Source organism: Balaenoptera acutorostrata, chromosome 2 (genome assembly GCF_949987535.1).
Source record: "Balaenoptera acutorostrata chromosome 2, mBalAcu1.1, whole genome shotgun sequence".
Lineage (NCBI taxonomy): Eukaryota > Metazoa > Chordata > Mammalia > Artiodactyla > Balaenopteridae > Balaenoptera > Balaenoptera acutorostrata.
The window spans coordinates 8,378,972-8,392,458 of record NC_080065.1 but is presented as its reverse complement, the minus strand read 5'-3'; the positions used below and the strand labels follow the sequence as shown (position 1 = coordinate 8,392,458).

The following is a 13,487-nucleotide window of genomic DNA, read 5'->3' as shown; positions in this document are numbered from 1 at the left end:
GACCTCGGGCTGTCCGCATCGCCGCCTGAGCCCGCGCGGAAACCCAGGCCCTCGGCCAGCAGGCGTCTCTCGGCCTGCTCTCTAGAGCCACTCTCCCACTCAGGGCTGTCCCCGGCTCCTCCTGCTCGTCGTTTTCCTGGAGCACGGGTCGCGGCGCTCTGGCTTGTTTCCTGAAGGGTCCTGCAGGTCCGGGAGAGGCGCAGGCGCGGACCCGCGGGGTCCTCGAGCTGCAGCCCGGAAGTGCTCGCGGTTGAAGTTGGCGGCTCGCTGTGTGCGGGCGGCGTGCGCTGCCGCGTGGGCCATGGGGCGGCGGTCGCGGGTCCGGCGGCTCCAGCAGCAGCAGCAGCAGCAGCGACCCGGGAGCGCGGAGGACGGCGCCGAGGACGGCGGGAAGCGCAGTGGGGCGGTAGGAGCCGGGGCCCCGCGGGGGCCTCCCCGATCCCAAGGCCTGCGAGGCGGCGAAGGGGGTGCTCCCCGGCCCCGGGCACATGTCCTTCTTATTCCTCAGGGCTGGGAAGGCGGCTACCCCGAGATCGTCAAGGAGAACAAGCTGTTCGAGCACTACTATCAGGAGCTCAAGATCGTGCCAGAAGGCGAGTGGGACCAGTTCATGGACGCGCTCAGGGAGCCTCTCCCGGCCACGTTAAGAATTACGGGTTACAAAAGGTAGGGGGTCAGGCTTTTCGTATTTCCTGGAAAGTTGGGGTTAGCATGCCCAAGGTTGAAAACGCGGGTGTTATTTTTTCCCCCAAGAAGCGCACGTCAGCGGTGCGGATTCGAGACCCCGGAGGCCTTGAGAGGAGGGAGCCTAAGTGTCCTACGTCATAGGGAAAGGAGGGATGGCAAGTTGGGAGGCCAGAATGAGAAAGGAAAATGCAGCCTGACAAAGGGTTGACTCCTGGGAATTCGTGAGTTGAGGATGCCCACCCTTTGGAACACATGAGAATTTGTGACATTACCGAGTTTTAAGTGAAACGTACAGTGTTCTCTTAAAAAAAAATTTTTTTGTTTGTAGTCGTGTAGGTGAACAAGTGCGCGCCCATTGCCCGCTGCACAGAGACCAAATACCGAGGCAAGGGGCTTTTGCAGAAAGTGAAAAGGCTTTATTGCAGAGCAGCCAAGCAAGGAGACAGGAGGCAGTGCTCGGCTCTCCCCGTCAGCTGTTGAGTGGGGTATTTATCTTGGAGGTGGGCAGTAAGAGGAGGAGGGCGCTCGGAAATGATGGGTGGAAAGTTGGGGTGAGTTTCAAGAGTTCCCTACAGGTTCTGTGTCCTTCCTGCCTGTTTTTGGGTCACATGTGCAAATTCAGGGTGGGGCGTTCCGTCTGTTACATGTGGTGGATTTTCAGCCTGTGATGTCTAAAGTTTACCGTGGGTTATTTTAGTCCCTAAACGCGCCTGTGCCACGTGAAGGGGCCTTTAGCACGTTGTTTCCATGTCTGCACATCCCTGGTCTTTTGCAAAACAAGCTTAGAGGTTTTAGTTAATCACTGTGTTTTGCCTTATGGGCCTTGAGTGTGTAAGTTACAGGGTATGGTTTCAGTTATACCTTTTGAAGATGACCTGCAAGTGAAAATGGAACTCGAGGAATATTTAGGAGGGAAGGAGTGCAGTAGTATTGTGTTTAGTTTATCACCTTTTAGTGGTCAGACAATGAGGATTGTTTAAGCTTTGAAAGAATAGAGTAAAAAGGCAGTAATTAAAGAATGTGTTCTCTCCACACAACGATAGTTTTAGCTTTAAAACATAATCTTGAATTTGCAAAGAGATAAAATTTATAAAATTAGCTTTCCAGATGGATTTGAAACTTGCTTACTTTTTAATAGCCACGCAAAAGAGATTCTTCATTGCTTAAAGAACAAGTATTTCAAGGAACTGGAGGACCTGGAGGTGGACGGGCAGAAAGTTGAAGTTCCACAGCCCCTGAGTTGGTAGGTATAACGAGGCTTCATCCTGTTGGGTATTTCTCTGGGGTTTTAATCTTTCTCACTTGAATGTATTTCTTGGTAGTGCGTTTGCTGTTGGCGTGAAAGAACCTGAATATACTTTCCGGGCATTCTCCTGTTCTTCTTCCCAGTGCTTTTTTTTATCGCTGTTACTTCACGCTGGTGTGCAAGTTTTCCTATGTGATTTGCAGCGTAGTGTATTGAAGTCTTGATTTCAGTTAATTTTTCCAAGTCAGTCCAGCCTTTTTCCTTCCTTGACGTTACCATTTCCACCATTTCCATTTACACCCCTTGTCTTCATGTCAGAAGTGTTGCAGACTTAATGTTTTGTTGCAGGGCCCAGAGGTTAGGCCAGGTAAGAATCACGGCGTGGGAGATAACACAGAGGGTAGCTGATATTCAGTTTGTGAATCACTCGGTTTATTGTACACACCACACTACGCAAGAGAAGGTAGTCATGTACCTGAAGGAAGGAAGGGGGGGACGAAGGAGGCGTCTCAGCATGAGTGTTGGTCCCCTTTCCTGGGGTGTGAGCGAGCAGGAAGTCCCCGGCTGCTCTGACGGCGCCTCCAGCAGCGTCTCTGTCCTTCTGAAGCAGCTCCTCGGCCTCGGGGCATCAGGGCCCGGGACGATGAGCCTTCCAGCCACTGTCTCAGTGTTTTAAAGAGTTACGCACCCGGGGTTCTCTTCTCTATCTGTCGCCCCTTCTGTTCCCACGCTGTCTTTCTGAGGACGTTACCAAACACCGGACGTTTCCATACGGTCACCACGGAGATTCACACTGGTCCCTGTGACTTCATTTCGGACTACTCAACGCTGCCGAAAGTCATACAAGAGAGTAGGAATCGGGGCTTCCCTGGTGGCGCAGTGGTTAAGAATCCGCCTGCCAACGCAGGGGACACGGGTTTGAGCCCTGGTCCGGGAAGATCCCACATGCCGTGAAGCAACTAAGCCCGTGTGCACAACTACTGAGCCTGTGCTCTAGAGCCTGTGAGCCACAGCTGCTGAGCCCGTGAGCCACAACTACTGAAGCCCGCGTGCCTAGAGCCTGTGCTCCGCAACAAGAGAAGCCACTGCAAGGAGAAACCTGCGCACCGCATCGAAGAGTAGCCCCTGCTCGCCACAACTAGAGAAAGCCCGCACGCAGCAACGAAGACCCAACGCAGCCAAAAATAAAATAAATAAATTTATTTTAAAAAAATGAAAGAGTAGGAATCACATGACTAGAAATCACATCATAGTCCTTCACCTGGCAAGGGCTCAGAAAGACCGCTTCAGCCGTCCTGTGTGTCTGCTGTCTCCAGGGCCCAAGCACACTCCTGCCCTCTCTGCTCACCGCCCTTTTATCTTACTGTCCTGTAGGTGTCCTGTGGTTTACTTGTTTCTCACGGTCCAGTTCAGGGCTCAGATGTGTGAAGGCAGACCCTTCTGTCTCGTAAAATGTCTGGAGTACTCGAGCACAAACCATCGCAATGCCAAGCCCTGGACTAATTCATAAACAGAAAAGTCGTTAAATTGCTGTAGTTCCACATTTCAGATGATCAACTTTGAGGTATTGAGAGTTCTCACAAAACAACAACACCACATTTTAAATGATTGCTATAAAAAGCTGAATTTAACCAGCATTTCCTGGCAACTTTTGAAGCTTTGACTCTTCAAGTATTTGATGTTATCTTTCGTTTTTGCCCTTGTGATACCCTTTAGTGATCACAAACCAAGGTCAGGTTCTCATTAATCCTGGGCTGTGGATTTGCTTGCTTTCCATTCTTTTGTTGGCCGTTTGGATTTTCAGTGTCTGTATCACAGATGTGCACATCATCCACCTTTAGAATGAATGCTGCGTGGCCAGATGCTAAAATCAGATCGAAACCAGATGTCACCGTTATCGAATGCATTTCTGGGACACAGGACTAAACCTTCAGTATTAAGCCAGAAAATTTCATGATGGTTTTTTTGTTAAATGATATTAGTCAGAGTTTAAAAGCTTGACTGTTAGAGGACAGGGAAAGGACTCAGGTGCTAGGTGGCTGTGGTGGTCACTCACTGCACGTCTGCTGTCCTGAGGCCAGCGGACAAGGAAGATGTTTTCCAGTTGCTTTGCCTGCAGCGTTGCCGAGTGAGGCAGCCTTCGCGCGGTGAGCCGCTGCTCCTCTCAGAGGCCCTGGGTTACAGACTTCACCTTTCCGTGCCGAGGTTTGGAGATGTGACTGATGTCCTGGCACTTAAGTAGGGGTCATCTGATGTTTCCAGAAGCAGGTTTAAGGTTGTCTTTGTGCACGTTTCTATTTCTAGTAATCTTGCCTGTATTTGCTGCCTCTCGCAATCACCTGAAAACATTTATTCCTTCAACCTCATGTTCAGAGGTGCGGCTTTTCAGATGCGGCGGTCTCTGACCGTCCTCTGCGTCTGGGCAGTAAGAGGAGCTGAAAATTCAGCATGCTCCTGTGGGAAAGAGGTGCCTTTTATCTGGGCCTGTCCTTGTGGAATTTTCCTCCACAGTTCCAACAAATACGGGAATTAGTCTCGCTATTTTTATTGTTCTCTGCAGACTGTGGTAATACTTTTGTTTAATCAGCTCATTGAACATTTAACAGCTATTTTTCGCTCTCGATTTTTGAACTTTGGGTATGGGTACAGGACCAGTGAGTTCCCAGACTTGTAGGAAAGGCTCTGCAGGTGTCCTGTGGCTGAAGAACACAGCAAGTCACTCCAGTAGCGGCCAGGCTTTCTCTGCGCGTTACTGTTTGCTTTGATTTTCTGAACATGGCTGAAGGGTGGGAGCAGCATGTTGTAAGATTTGGGTTCCTGATATTCAGCCTTTTTCCCATTATCAGTGACAGTTGTGTGATAGTTTTATTGTATAAACATTTAATCAATCAAATTCACTTGTCAAGTGTGGGAAACCCATAAATCAGTAAGCAAGTCAAGCAGAAACTTAAAATACATCTGGTGGTTTTCTATATTGTTCAAAATGCAGAAATAGATCATGTATTCTTTTAACCTTTTGGTACATAGTGGGATATAATATAGGAGAAATGTTTTTGGGAACCAGGTTTTCTAGAAGGAATGTTATGTATAGGACTTATAGCTTGGGCAGATTTCATTTTTATCCTTACTTTTCATAGACTAGGAGCTGTAAGGAATTATCCTAAAGCATTTTTTAAGAGACCTTGTTTTGACAATCAGTTGTTGAGAACACACCTTATTGTCATGCTGTTTGTGTTCTTTTTAAATGTCTGGGTTGAAGATGATTTATCATAGGTGTTGTATATATTTAGAGACTTTCTCTTAAGAATTTTTTAGGGACAAAGGGGACAGTGGTGCTTTTAATTTATCCTTAAAAGATACAACAGGTTTGCAAATAGGACTTTAAACACTCAGGAGCTAAATCTGAATTACATAACTATAAATTAGATACAGTTTTTTAAGATTGATGTTGAAATCTGTGAAGATTTTCATAAACATTTGTTAGCTCAAAAGAGTTGTTCCTAAAGCTACATAAGAAACATACTTTTTCATCTTAATTGTCTGTCTTTGTATTTAACTGTCTAAAAGTTCTTAAATATTTTTTTCATAAGAGTAAGAGCTTTCACAATCATAATAACTTACAATCGAATTTTATTCTTATAATAGTAAATTTACATTTTAACTACTAGAAATTCAACCTGTAAGGCACATAAGGAAATATTCCCACAAGTTATATCTAGAGACTGCTGTCTCTATTTGAAAATGAAACTTCAGCAATGTACAATAAATAGTGGCAGGCAGCATTCAAATTAGTGGTGTTTGGTGGCTTGGTAAAGTAGTAACTGGCATGTGTGCCGTCATCAGTCACAGACAATTTAGTGTTGCCAGTAGACGTTTGGGTATCAGCAAAGGTAGCAGTGGGGCAGCAGGTTTTCTTCAGTTCTACAGCTGGAGCCAACCTGAGTGAATCGCTGCCATTCACCTCTAGTGAGGCCAAAGGGAGTATTTAAAGCTAAACTTTTTGAAATTGTCTGATAAGTATGATTGCATTTTGGTTCTGTATATTTGAAACAGGTTAAATATTGAAGAGAGAAACAGGCATATGAGATAGAAACAAAACACCGGGACATTTGGAGGGTGGCTGTGAACAGATTCAGCCAGTTTAATCTTCATTATTTGGTGGAAAGTATTTTTCAAACGTATCTCATGATAACATGACAGTTGAGCAGTGTCTTCATATCCTAAGCCTGAGTTTGTGTCTGTCAAATAATCAGAGTTTCAAAGCAGTCAGATGTGTTGTTTTACAGACGTTCTGGCTTCATTTTCATGGCTGTCACCTTAGCTGCAGTTTGACACGTGGAAACATTGTGACCCTGCATTGTTAAGTTGAGCTCATTATTGTACCTCAGAGTTAACAGTGAGTTCGGTATGATTTGTCACCGAGTGCCACGTTATGCTGAGCGTGGCCCCCTGTGTCCTATCCGTGTACTGACCTGTGCAGCTGGAGCTCAGTGGGTGGGCAGGTGCAAGCTGCGATGAGAAAGCACACGCTTCCTAATCAGTGACGGCGTGATTTGTAGACGGTTCAAATATATTCCCAGAAATGGCAGGAGAAGCTTCGTTCTTAGGTCTGTATAAGTAGCAGCCTAGGAGCTCAAGTTAATGCATTGGTGATGTCCAAGGGTTTTTGGTATGTAAAACATTTCAGTACATTATTGGACTGGTTTGTTTTGGAAATAGTGAAAAATATAGTTAAAAAGATGGTAATCAAACGTTTGTCAAACATTCTAATACCTGCCCTACGGCATTACTTTGATTCTGTGTGATCTGCACTTTATAAGTAATTCGTCACCTTATGTCCTCTGTTGGCCTCCGTGCCGTTACGTTAGCTCACCACAGTGGAGAGCAGCGGGGTGGGAGTCTCCCATTTCATCAGATCGTGGACGTGCGTCACCATAACTTCTCAGTGGCGTCGTGTGCGTGTGCCTCTCAGAGCCGCCTGAGAGGCGAGAGTGCGCCCTGTGTCCCAGAGCTCTCACGGTGCTGCCGGCCGTCACGCGAGCGCGGGCCTGAGCGGCCGGAACACAGCTGGGTGTCTCGTTTGGATTATGACCTGCATAAGCAAGAAGTGTGAAGAGGCCGCTTTAACATAACCCATAAATGTTTTGCTTTCTTTTCGGTCAGGTATCCTGAAGAACTTGCCTGGCACACAAACTTAAGTCGAAAAATCTTGAGAAAGTCTCCACAATTGGAAAAGTTTCACCAGTTTCTGGTTAGCGAAACTGAATCTGTGAGTAGATACCTCTACGTTTGCTGGTTCCCTTGAAACTTTAAATGGGCCTCAGTATCAGTCCCGTAGTTGTATTTTAACCATACGTGCCACTGGGAGTGGTGAGGTGGCCGAGGCCCGGAGAAGACCCGCTGAAGTGTGTGTCGCCCCCTGAATTTCTGGTAACTTACGCAGCTGCTCTCTCGTGTGGCCGCTCTGACCGGGAAACGTCCGGCGGGCACCGCCACAGATGCCGGCGCGGCTCCTTGTTTCTGGCCACTCCGGGTTGGGGCGGCCGCAGCCCCGGGGTGGGCACAGCGCCCTGCTCCACGGGCCTCGCTCCGGAGCAGCTGCCCCGTCTGCTCTCACGTCCTTCCGAGGTGCACGTGCCACGTGCCTTTCCCGCGGAGGAAGTCATATGTTCTCACGGCCGTGTGTATTTTATTAAAGTGTTTTACCCCACCTTTGCCGGACAGACAAACAAGACCTAAATACGACAGCTTTGATTCTTGTAAAGCGACCTCGCCTTCACCCTCTCGGCTCCGCAGCCATCCCAGGTTCCCTGATTGCGGTTCCGTCACTGAACTTCTAACCTTTAGCATCACGTCTTCCCCAACAAAATAGCTGTTCCCGCGTGTAACGCATGATTGAGTGAATGCCCATAAAATTTGGATGTTGTAAGCTTTGCAGTTTACTTTCAGTTTTTTGGGCATTCTTAATAGTCTCACATTTAAAATCAGAAGCTGCCCCTTCCTATTTTCTTTCTTTTTTTTTTTTTTTTATAAGAACTTTTTTTTTTAATGATGTTGATGTTTGTATGTATGTATGTATGTATGTATTTATTTGTTTATTTATTTATGGCTGTGTTGGGTCTTCGTTTCTGTGCGAGGGCTTTCTCTAGTTGCGGCAAGTGGGGGCCACTCTTCATCGCGGTGCGCGGGCCTCTCACTATCGCGGCCTCTCTAGTTGCGGAGCACAGGCTCCAGATGCGCAGGCTCAGTAGTTGTGGCTCATGGGCCCAGCTGCTCCGCGGCACGTGGGATCCTCCCAGACCAGGGCTCGAACCCGTGTCCCCTGCATTGGCAGGCAGATTCTCGACCACTGCGCCACCAGGGAAGCCCCCTTCCTATTTTCTAATCTCCTTTTTCTAGCCAAGGAAACCTCTGTGTGTCACCAGATGGTTTTTATTTCTTTTTCACTCTGAGCTTCTGTGTCCAGCTGACAGGATTATCGTGCTTCCCATGTTTCTTGCCTTGAAGCCATAACCAATTTAGAAACCTTTCACCTCGCTCCATTCTAGTAGCTATTCAGTCCAGGGTAGAGCTGTTCCCCCTTGGGGCTCTGTGTCCAGCTTGGTAACCTGGCAACCTGGGCTCCGCTTGCCTGGTTTCCCACCCCCATCCCCCTCCCTGGTAAGGAGTAAACAGAGCTGAGCACCACCACGGGCCCGGCTCTGTGCTCGGGCTCATACAAGGAGGGGTTCTCTGGCTCGGCTTTTAATCTGCGTGGATGTGTTAGAGAGCAATCTGGGTTCGAACTTCAACAGAGCAGAGGGTTTGTGGGGAATGGAGGGATACACAGTCCGGTAGGTCATGAAGAGCTGGGTTTGGGCAGCTTTGAAAGGTAGAGGACACTGGAGTTTAGTGTAGGTGGCGTGTATTGTCGGGAACCAGTCCAGATTTTAGATCAGGAGGCAGCAGGGTGCAATACTCCCTGGGTTGTTCGAAGTTGGCTGCAAAGAGTGTCCGTGAATCCAGGGACCACCTGCTGGGGTGTCCAGCCAAGGGCCTGACATCCTCGTCCTACGTGAATGCTCTGAGTGACAGCTCGGGTGAAAACAGAAGGCTGCCTCATCAGAATCACAGGTGTAACGCAGAACTTGGGGTCCGTGCCCCTGGCGCGGCAGTCCTGGTTCAGTCCTCACGATGCAGTGCTGGCCGGAAACCCATGAGGTGAAGGAGCAGGTGTGAGTGGAGGCCTGTGTTTAGGTTCTGACCGTCAGGGGCGCAGGTGTAAGATGAGTGATGGCTGCTTGGGCGACCTTTCCAGGGCAGGGGCCCCAGGTTGTAAAGAAGCAGAAGCCTCCTGGCAGCTGATGCTGTTTTGGCTTTTTGTTAAGTGTTTAGTCCTAAGCTGTTAAAATAGAGTTGTGATTGACACAAGTGCTGGATTTCACTGAGAAACTTTGTCTGAATCTGAACAGCTGCACATTTTAACAGATGTCCTGACCCACGAGTGAAGATCTGGAGGATGGTTGGTTTAGTGAGGAGTTTTAATTATTCGCTCTCTTCCACAGGAAACGTGGGGGCAGTGGTTGATGGGGACAGTTCTCAGGAATACAAAGCAGGCGTGGGCTGTTCTGGAAACAGGAGAACTGAGAAATAGAACTTACAGTTTCAGCTATGAAACTTCTAATGGGGACTTTCTGTCCTGTCCTGTGCTCGTGTTATACTTGAATTTCTAATATTCTAATGTTGTTTTGATATTAACGGTCATCCTTACTTAGTCTCTTGGTAGCAACCATTTATCCACTAGTATAAAAATCTGTCTTACTTACTGTCTATGTGATAGTACTAACTTTTGTGTTCTGTGTATAATCATATGGTATTTTCCTGTTGCATTGGAAATAACGCCCAATATTAATTTTTTTCTGCCTTTCTTAATGCCATTGCTGATTTTTTAAAAATTTTATTTTCTAAGGGAAACATCAGTCGTCAAGAAGCCGTTAGCATGATTCCACCACTGTTGCTTAATGCTCACCCTCACCATAAGGTATCGTGCACTGAATAGAAAATTCTGGTGGGTAGGCTACTATCAGTGTTTGTGTCTCTCTGTTTTGTTGCGACCTTTTTTTCTTTATATAGTCAATCATTTCTGTTTTCCTTTTCACTTTGGGTAAAGTGGAGAATGACATATATTTTATTTTAGGTTCTTTTTGCAATTTTTACAACTCAGTTTCTTTACTTGCTAGTCAGACGATCTTCAGTGTTCTTGAGTGACTAAATCGGTTGAAAGTCATAGTGAACGTGTATTGAGGACTTGTTGAATGCTGAGCATTGCTCTAGTTCTTTTTGTGGATCGATTCACTTTATTATCCACATATCCCTGTGAGGGTAGATGCTATCGCTGTCCCCGTTTTTCCAGATGAGGGGAAGGAGGCAAAGAAAAGTGGAGCCTGAAGTCACAAACTAGTCACCAGTGGCTGAGCTGAGACTTGAACCCCGCTAGCCCTGCCTCGTAGCATCTTGTTATACCGCTTCTCGCACTTAGCATCTTTACTCAGCATCCCTAAATGTATTGCTTTCGCTGGTGTCTAGTGCCATTTTGTTCCTATCCCCTGTGGAGTAAGTATCTTTATCCTTCTTGGTTTGGGGACATTATATAATATTAGACTCCTGGAAGTTCAATATAATATGCTATAGATTCATTCTATAAATATATGTGTTTGGGTTGTGAAATAGAAATGAAAAACTAATTTTAAGTCATTCTAAATTAAATGTAGGATGATTGATTTATCAAAAGAAGAACATCAGACACTTTCTTGCTTTTCAGTAGATTTTAGATATGTGCGCAGCACCTGGATCAAAGACCACACAGCTCATCGAGATGCTGCATGCCGACATGAGCGTGCCTTTCCCAGGTATGCACTGGGCTGGTGTTTGAAGGGTAGGGGTGCTACTTTGGTGGGTTGTAGCCAAGGAAAAGAGCGTAACACAGGAGGCATCAGGCAGATGGGTTCTGTGTCTCTGAAAGTAGAGCTGGACGCTGTGCACACCTGTCACGTGTCCTCAGACCCACACGGGCACTGTGGGGAGGGCCTTTACTTTACGATTCCGTGTATTTTCTATAAAAGCAAGTGGTGTTTCTTTTTAAAGCCACAGTAGGTAGATTGCCCTCTGAGTTTTCAGTAGTAACAGTCTCACATTGGGGTTTTTGTTTCCTTTTGACTGTTTACTACCTATGTGAGAGGCAGGAGAGTGTAGTTGTTCAGAGCTGCTGTCAGACTCCCCAGGTTCAAATCCCACCGCCATTTAATAGGTAAGTTCTGTGACATTACCAGACATCACATACGAAATGGGACATCTGTCTTGAACTTGGAGGACATTATGTAAGATTGCGAAGGTCAGAGCCTCCCAGGGAGCGGGTTGACCCTCAGGGGCCTCGGCCCCTCCCCAGGAAGCGGATTCGCAGAGTCTAGAATGGAGGCCCAGCACATGTGCACTATTTTAAACACTTGTTGGGGGATTTCGTTGTTTTCTACATCTTTCTCCCCTCACCCTCCTTTTTAGTTAATAGTTAATAATGGAAACGTTACTTTTGCCACAGTAATTGGTACAAAGTGAATAATTGTTGAACAGATGAATTTTGAAGTTTTGACATTTTAAGTGACTGTAAAATCCATGCCGAGCCACCTGGTTCCTTTTTCTGGACCACGTCCCTAGTTCTAGCAAATTGAAGCTCGGTCTTAAGTTTGCTCAGTTGCCCGTCTCACCTGCCCACCTAGAGGTTGCGCATGTCAGGAAATTGCTCCACTTACGCCACCCTTCACCTGACGCACAGCTTTGCGTTCCCAGAGGGGTTTGTCATCGCGAATGACGTGGACAACAAGCGCTGTTACCTGCTTGTGCACCAGGCCAAGCGGCTGGGCAGCCCCTGCATCATGGTGGTCAACCACGACGCCTCCTGCATCCCTCGGCTCCAGGTGGATGTGAACGGGAAGAAGGAGGCTCTCTTCTACGACCGCATCTTATGTGACGTCCCTTGCAGGTACGATTCAGAGGCCAGAAAGCCCAGAGTCCACTCGAAACCAGATCAGATATAGTCTAAAGTGAATCTGCACCCGGCGCGCATGCAGTTGCAGGTATGAAGCTTGTGGCACCTGGTTTGAAGAGAGAGACACTGTGAGCGTAAATCAGAAGACAGAAACTCAATTTTAGTGATAAACAGAACGAAGAGATCAGACGGGGTGGGTTTTTTTTTGTTTGTTTTAATTTTACTTATTTATTTATTTATTTTTGGCTGTGTTGGGTCTTCGTTTCTGTGCGAGGGCCTTCTCTAGTTGTGGCAGGCGGGGGCCACTCTTCATCGAGGTGCGTGGGCCTCTCACTATCGCGGCGTCTCTTGTTGCGGAGCACAGGCTCCAGACGCACAGGCTCAGTAGTTGTGGCTCACGGGCCTAGTTGCTCCGCGGCATGTGGGATCTTCCCAGACCAGGCCTCGAACCCGTGTCCCCTGCATTAACAGGCAGATTCTCAACCACTGTGCCACCAGGGAAGCCCAAGGGGGTGGTTTTGATCGTCTTAAAAAGGGACACGAAGAAGATACCTGAGAGGCAAGCAGCGTCATTATAAAGCCTCGTTAACAGGCATTTCAGGATGTTAGTGCCGGGAGCGATTTGCTTGTCCTTATTTCCGGTGAGTATGTAGGATACTTGTCATAGGATAATACGTGATCACATTGGGCTTCTATGGTGAATCTTATGTAGCACAGAGAAAGTCAGAGGTTCCAACCTTTGGGAAACTCATCTGTATTTGTACACATAGCTTTCTTGAAATTTTACAAATAAATTTTAGATTTTTTGGGTTTACCTATAAAAGAATTTCATGGCATAGCTGAATAACTGAGTTTTTCCAAAAAGAAGAGAATAAAACTTAAAATGTCTGTTAATTTCCTGGAGGCAGTGACATAGGCACTGGTGTCACACATGTTTAATACCTTCTGAACACGACTTTGTTGAGACCATAGTACAAATGCTGCCATAGAACTTTGTTAGCACTAAACACAGTGTTTAAATATGACACATCGGAATTAAATCCTGTCTTATTTAAACAAGGGGCAGATTACTGCTGGTGGCAGAACTCATTAGCACTGAGTGTGACTGCCTGTCAAATACCGAAAGAATTCTCCTTCAAAAAATTGAAATAGGTCATGAGCTACGTTCCTTTCTAGATGGCAGCTTTTTAGTTTTCCTTTGGGTCAGAAAAACTGATTTTTCCCACCCCTGTGTTCTTTCGATCACAGATATCATACTGTGAGAAAGATGTGACCTCATGAGCTCTGAGTTGTAAGTTGAGGGAATTAGAATTTAAGCCACCACCATACAAGCAAGGGATGTTATTTGAAAGCAATTATATCGTATAGGACGTTTCCATCCTGCAGACCCTTCACCTCAAGGACATGTGACTAGACCATCAAGGAAAATTAAATTTTACAGAGAAAGCCAGCAGACACAGGAATTACTCAAATTCTGAGTAGATAAAATTAGATGTGGACAGAAAGATTAATTGATCAACTCTGTATTATGGA

General features: G+C 46.6%; 1 protein-coding gene across 1 annotated transcript in view; it reads left to right on the top strand.

Annotated features, from left to right (window-relative positions):
- The first annotated feature begins 1 nt into the window (after position 1).
- The window catches only part of NSUN2 (NOP2/Sun RNA methyltransferase 2), a 28,982-nt gene continuing 15,496 nt past the window's right edge, over positions 2 to 13,487 (top strand). The window contains exons 1-7 of the mRNA XM_007191646.3: positions 2 to 406; positions 509 to 666; positions 1,826 to 1,930; positions 7,097 to 7,202; positions 9,882 to 9,953; positions 10,737 to 10,821; positions 11,756 to 11,948. Of these exons, the coding sequence (XP_007191708.2) occupies positions 302 to 406; positions 509 to 666; positions 1,826 to 1,930; positions 7,097 to 7,202; positions 9,882 to 9,953; positions 10,737 to 10,821; positions 11,756 to 11,948 (824 nt within the window). The 5' untranslated portion in view covers positions 2 to 301. The remainder of the gene's footprint in view (positions 407 to 508; positions 667 to 1,825; positions 1,931 to 7,096; positions 7,203 to 9,881; positions 9,954 to 10,736; positions 10,822 to 11,755; positions 11,949 to 13,487) is intronic.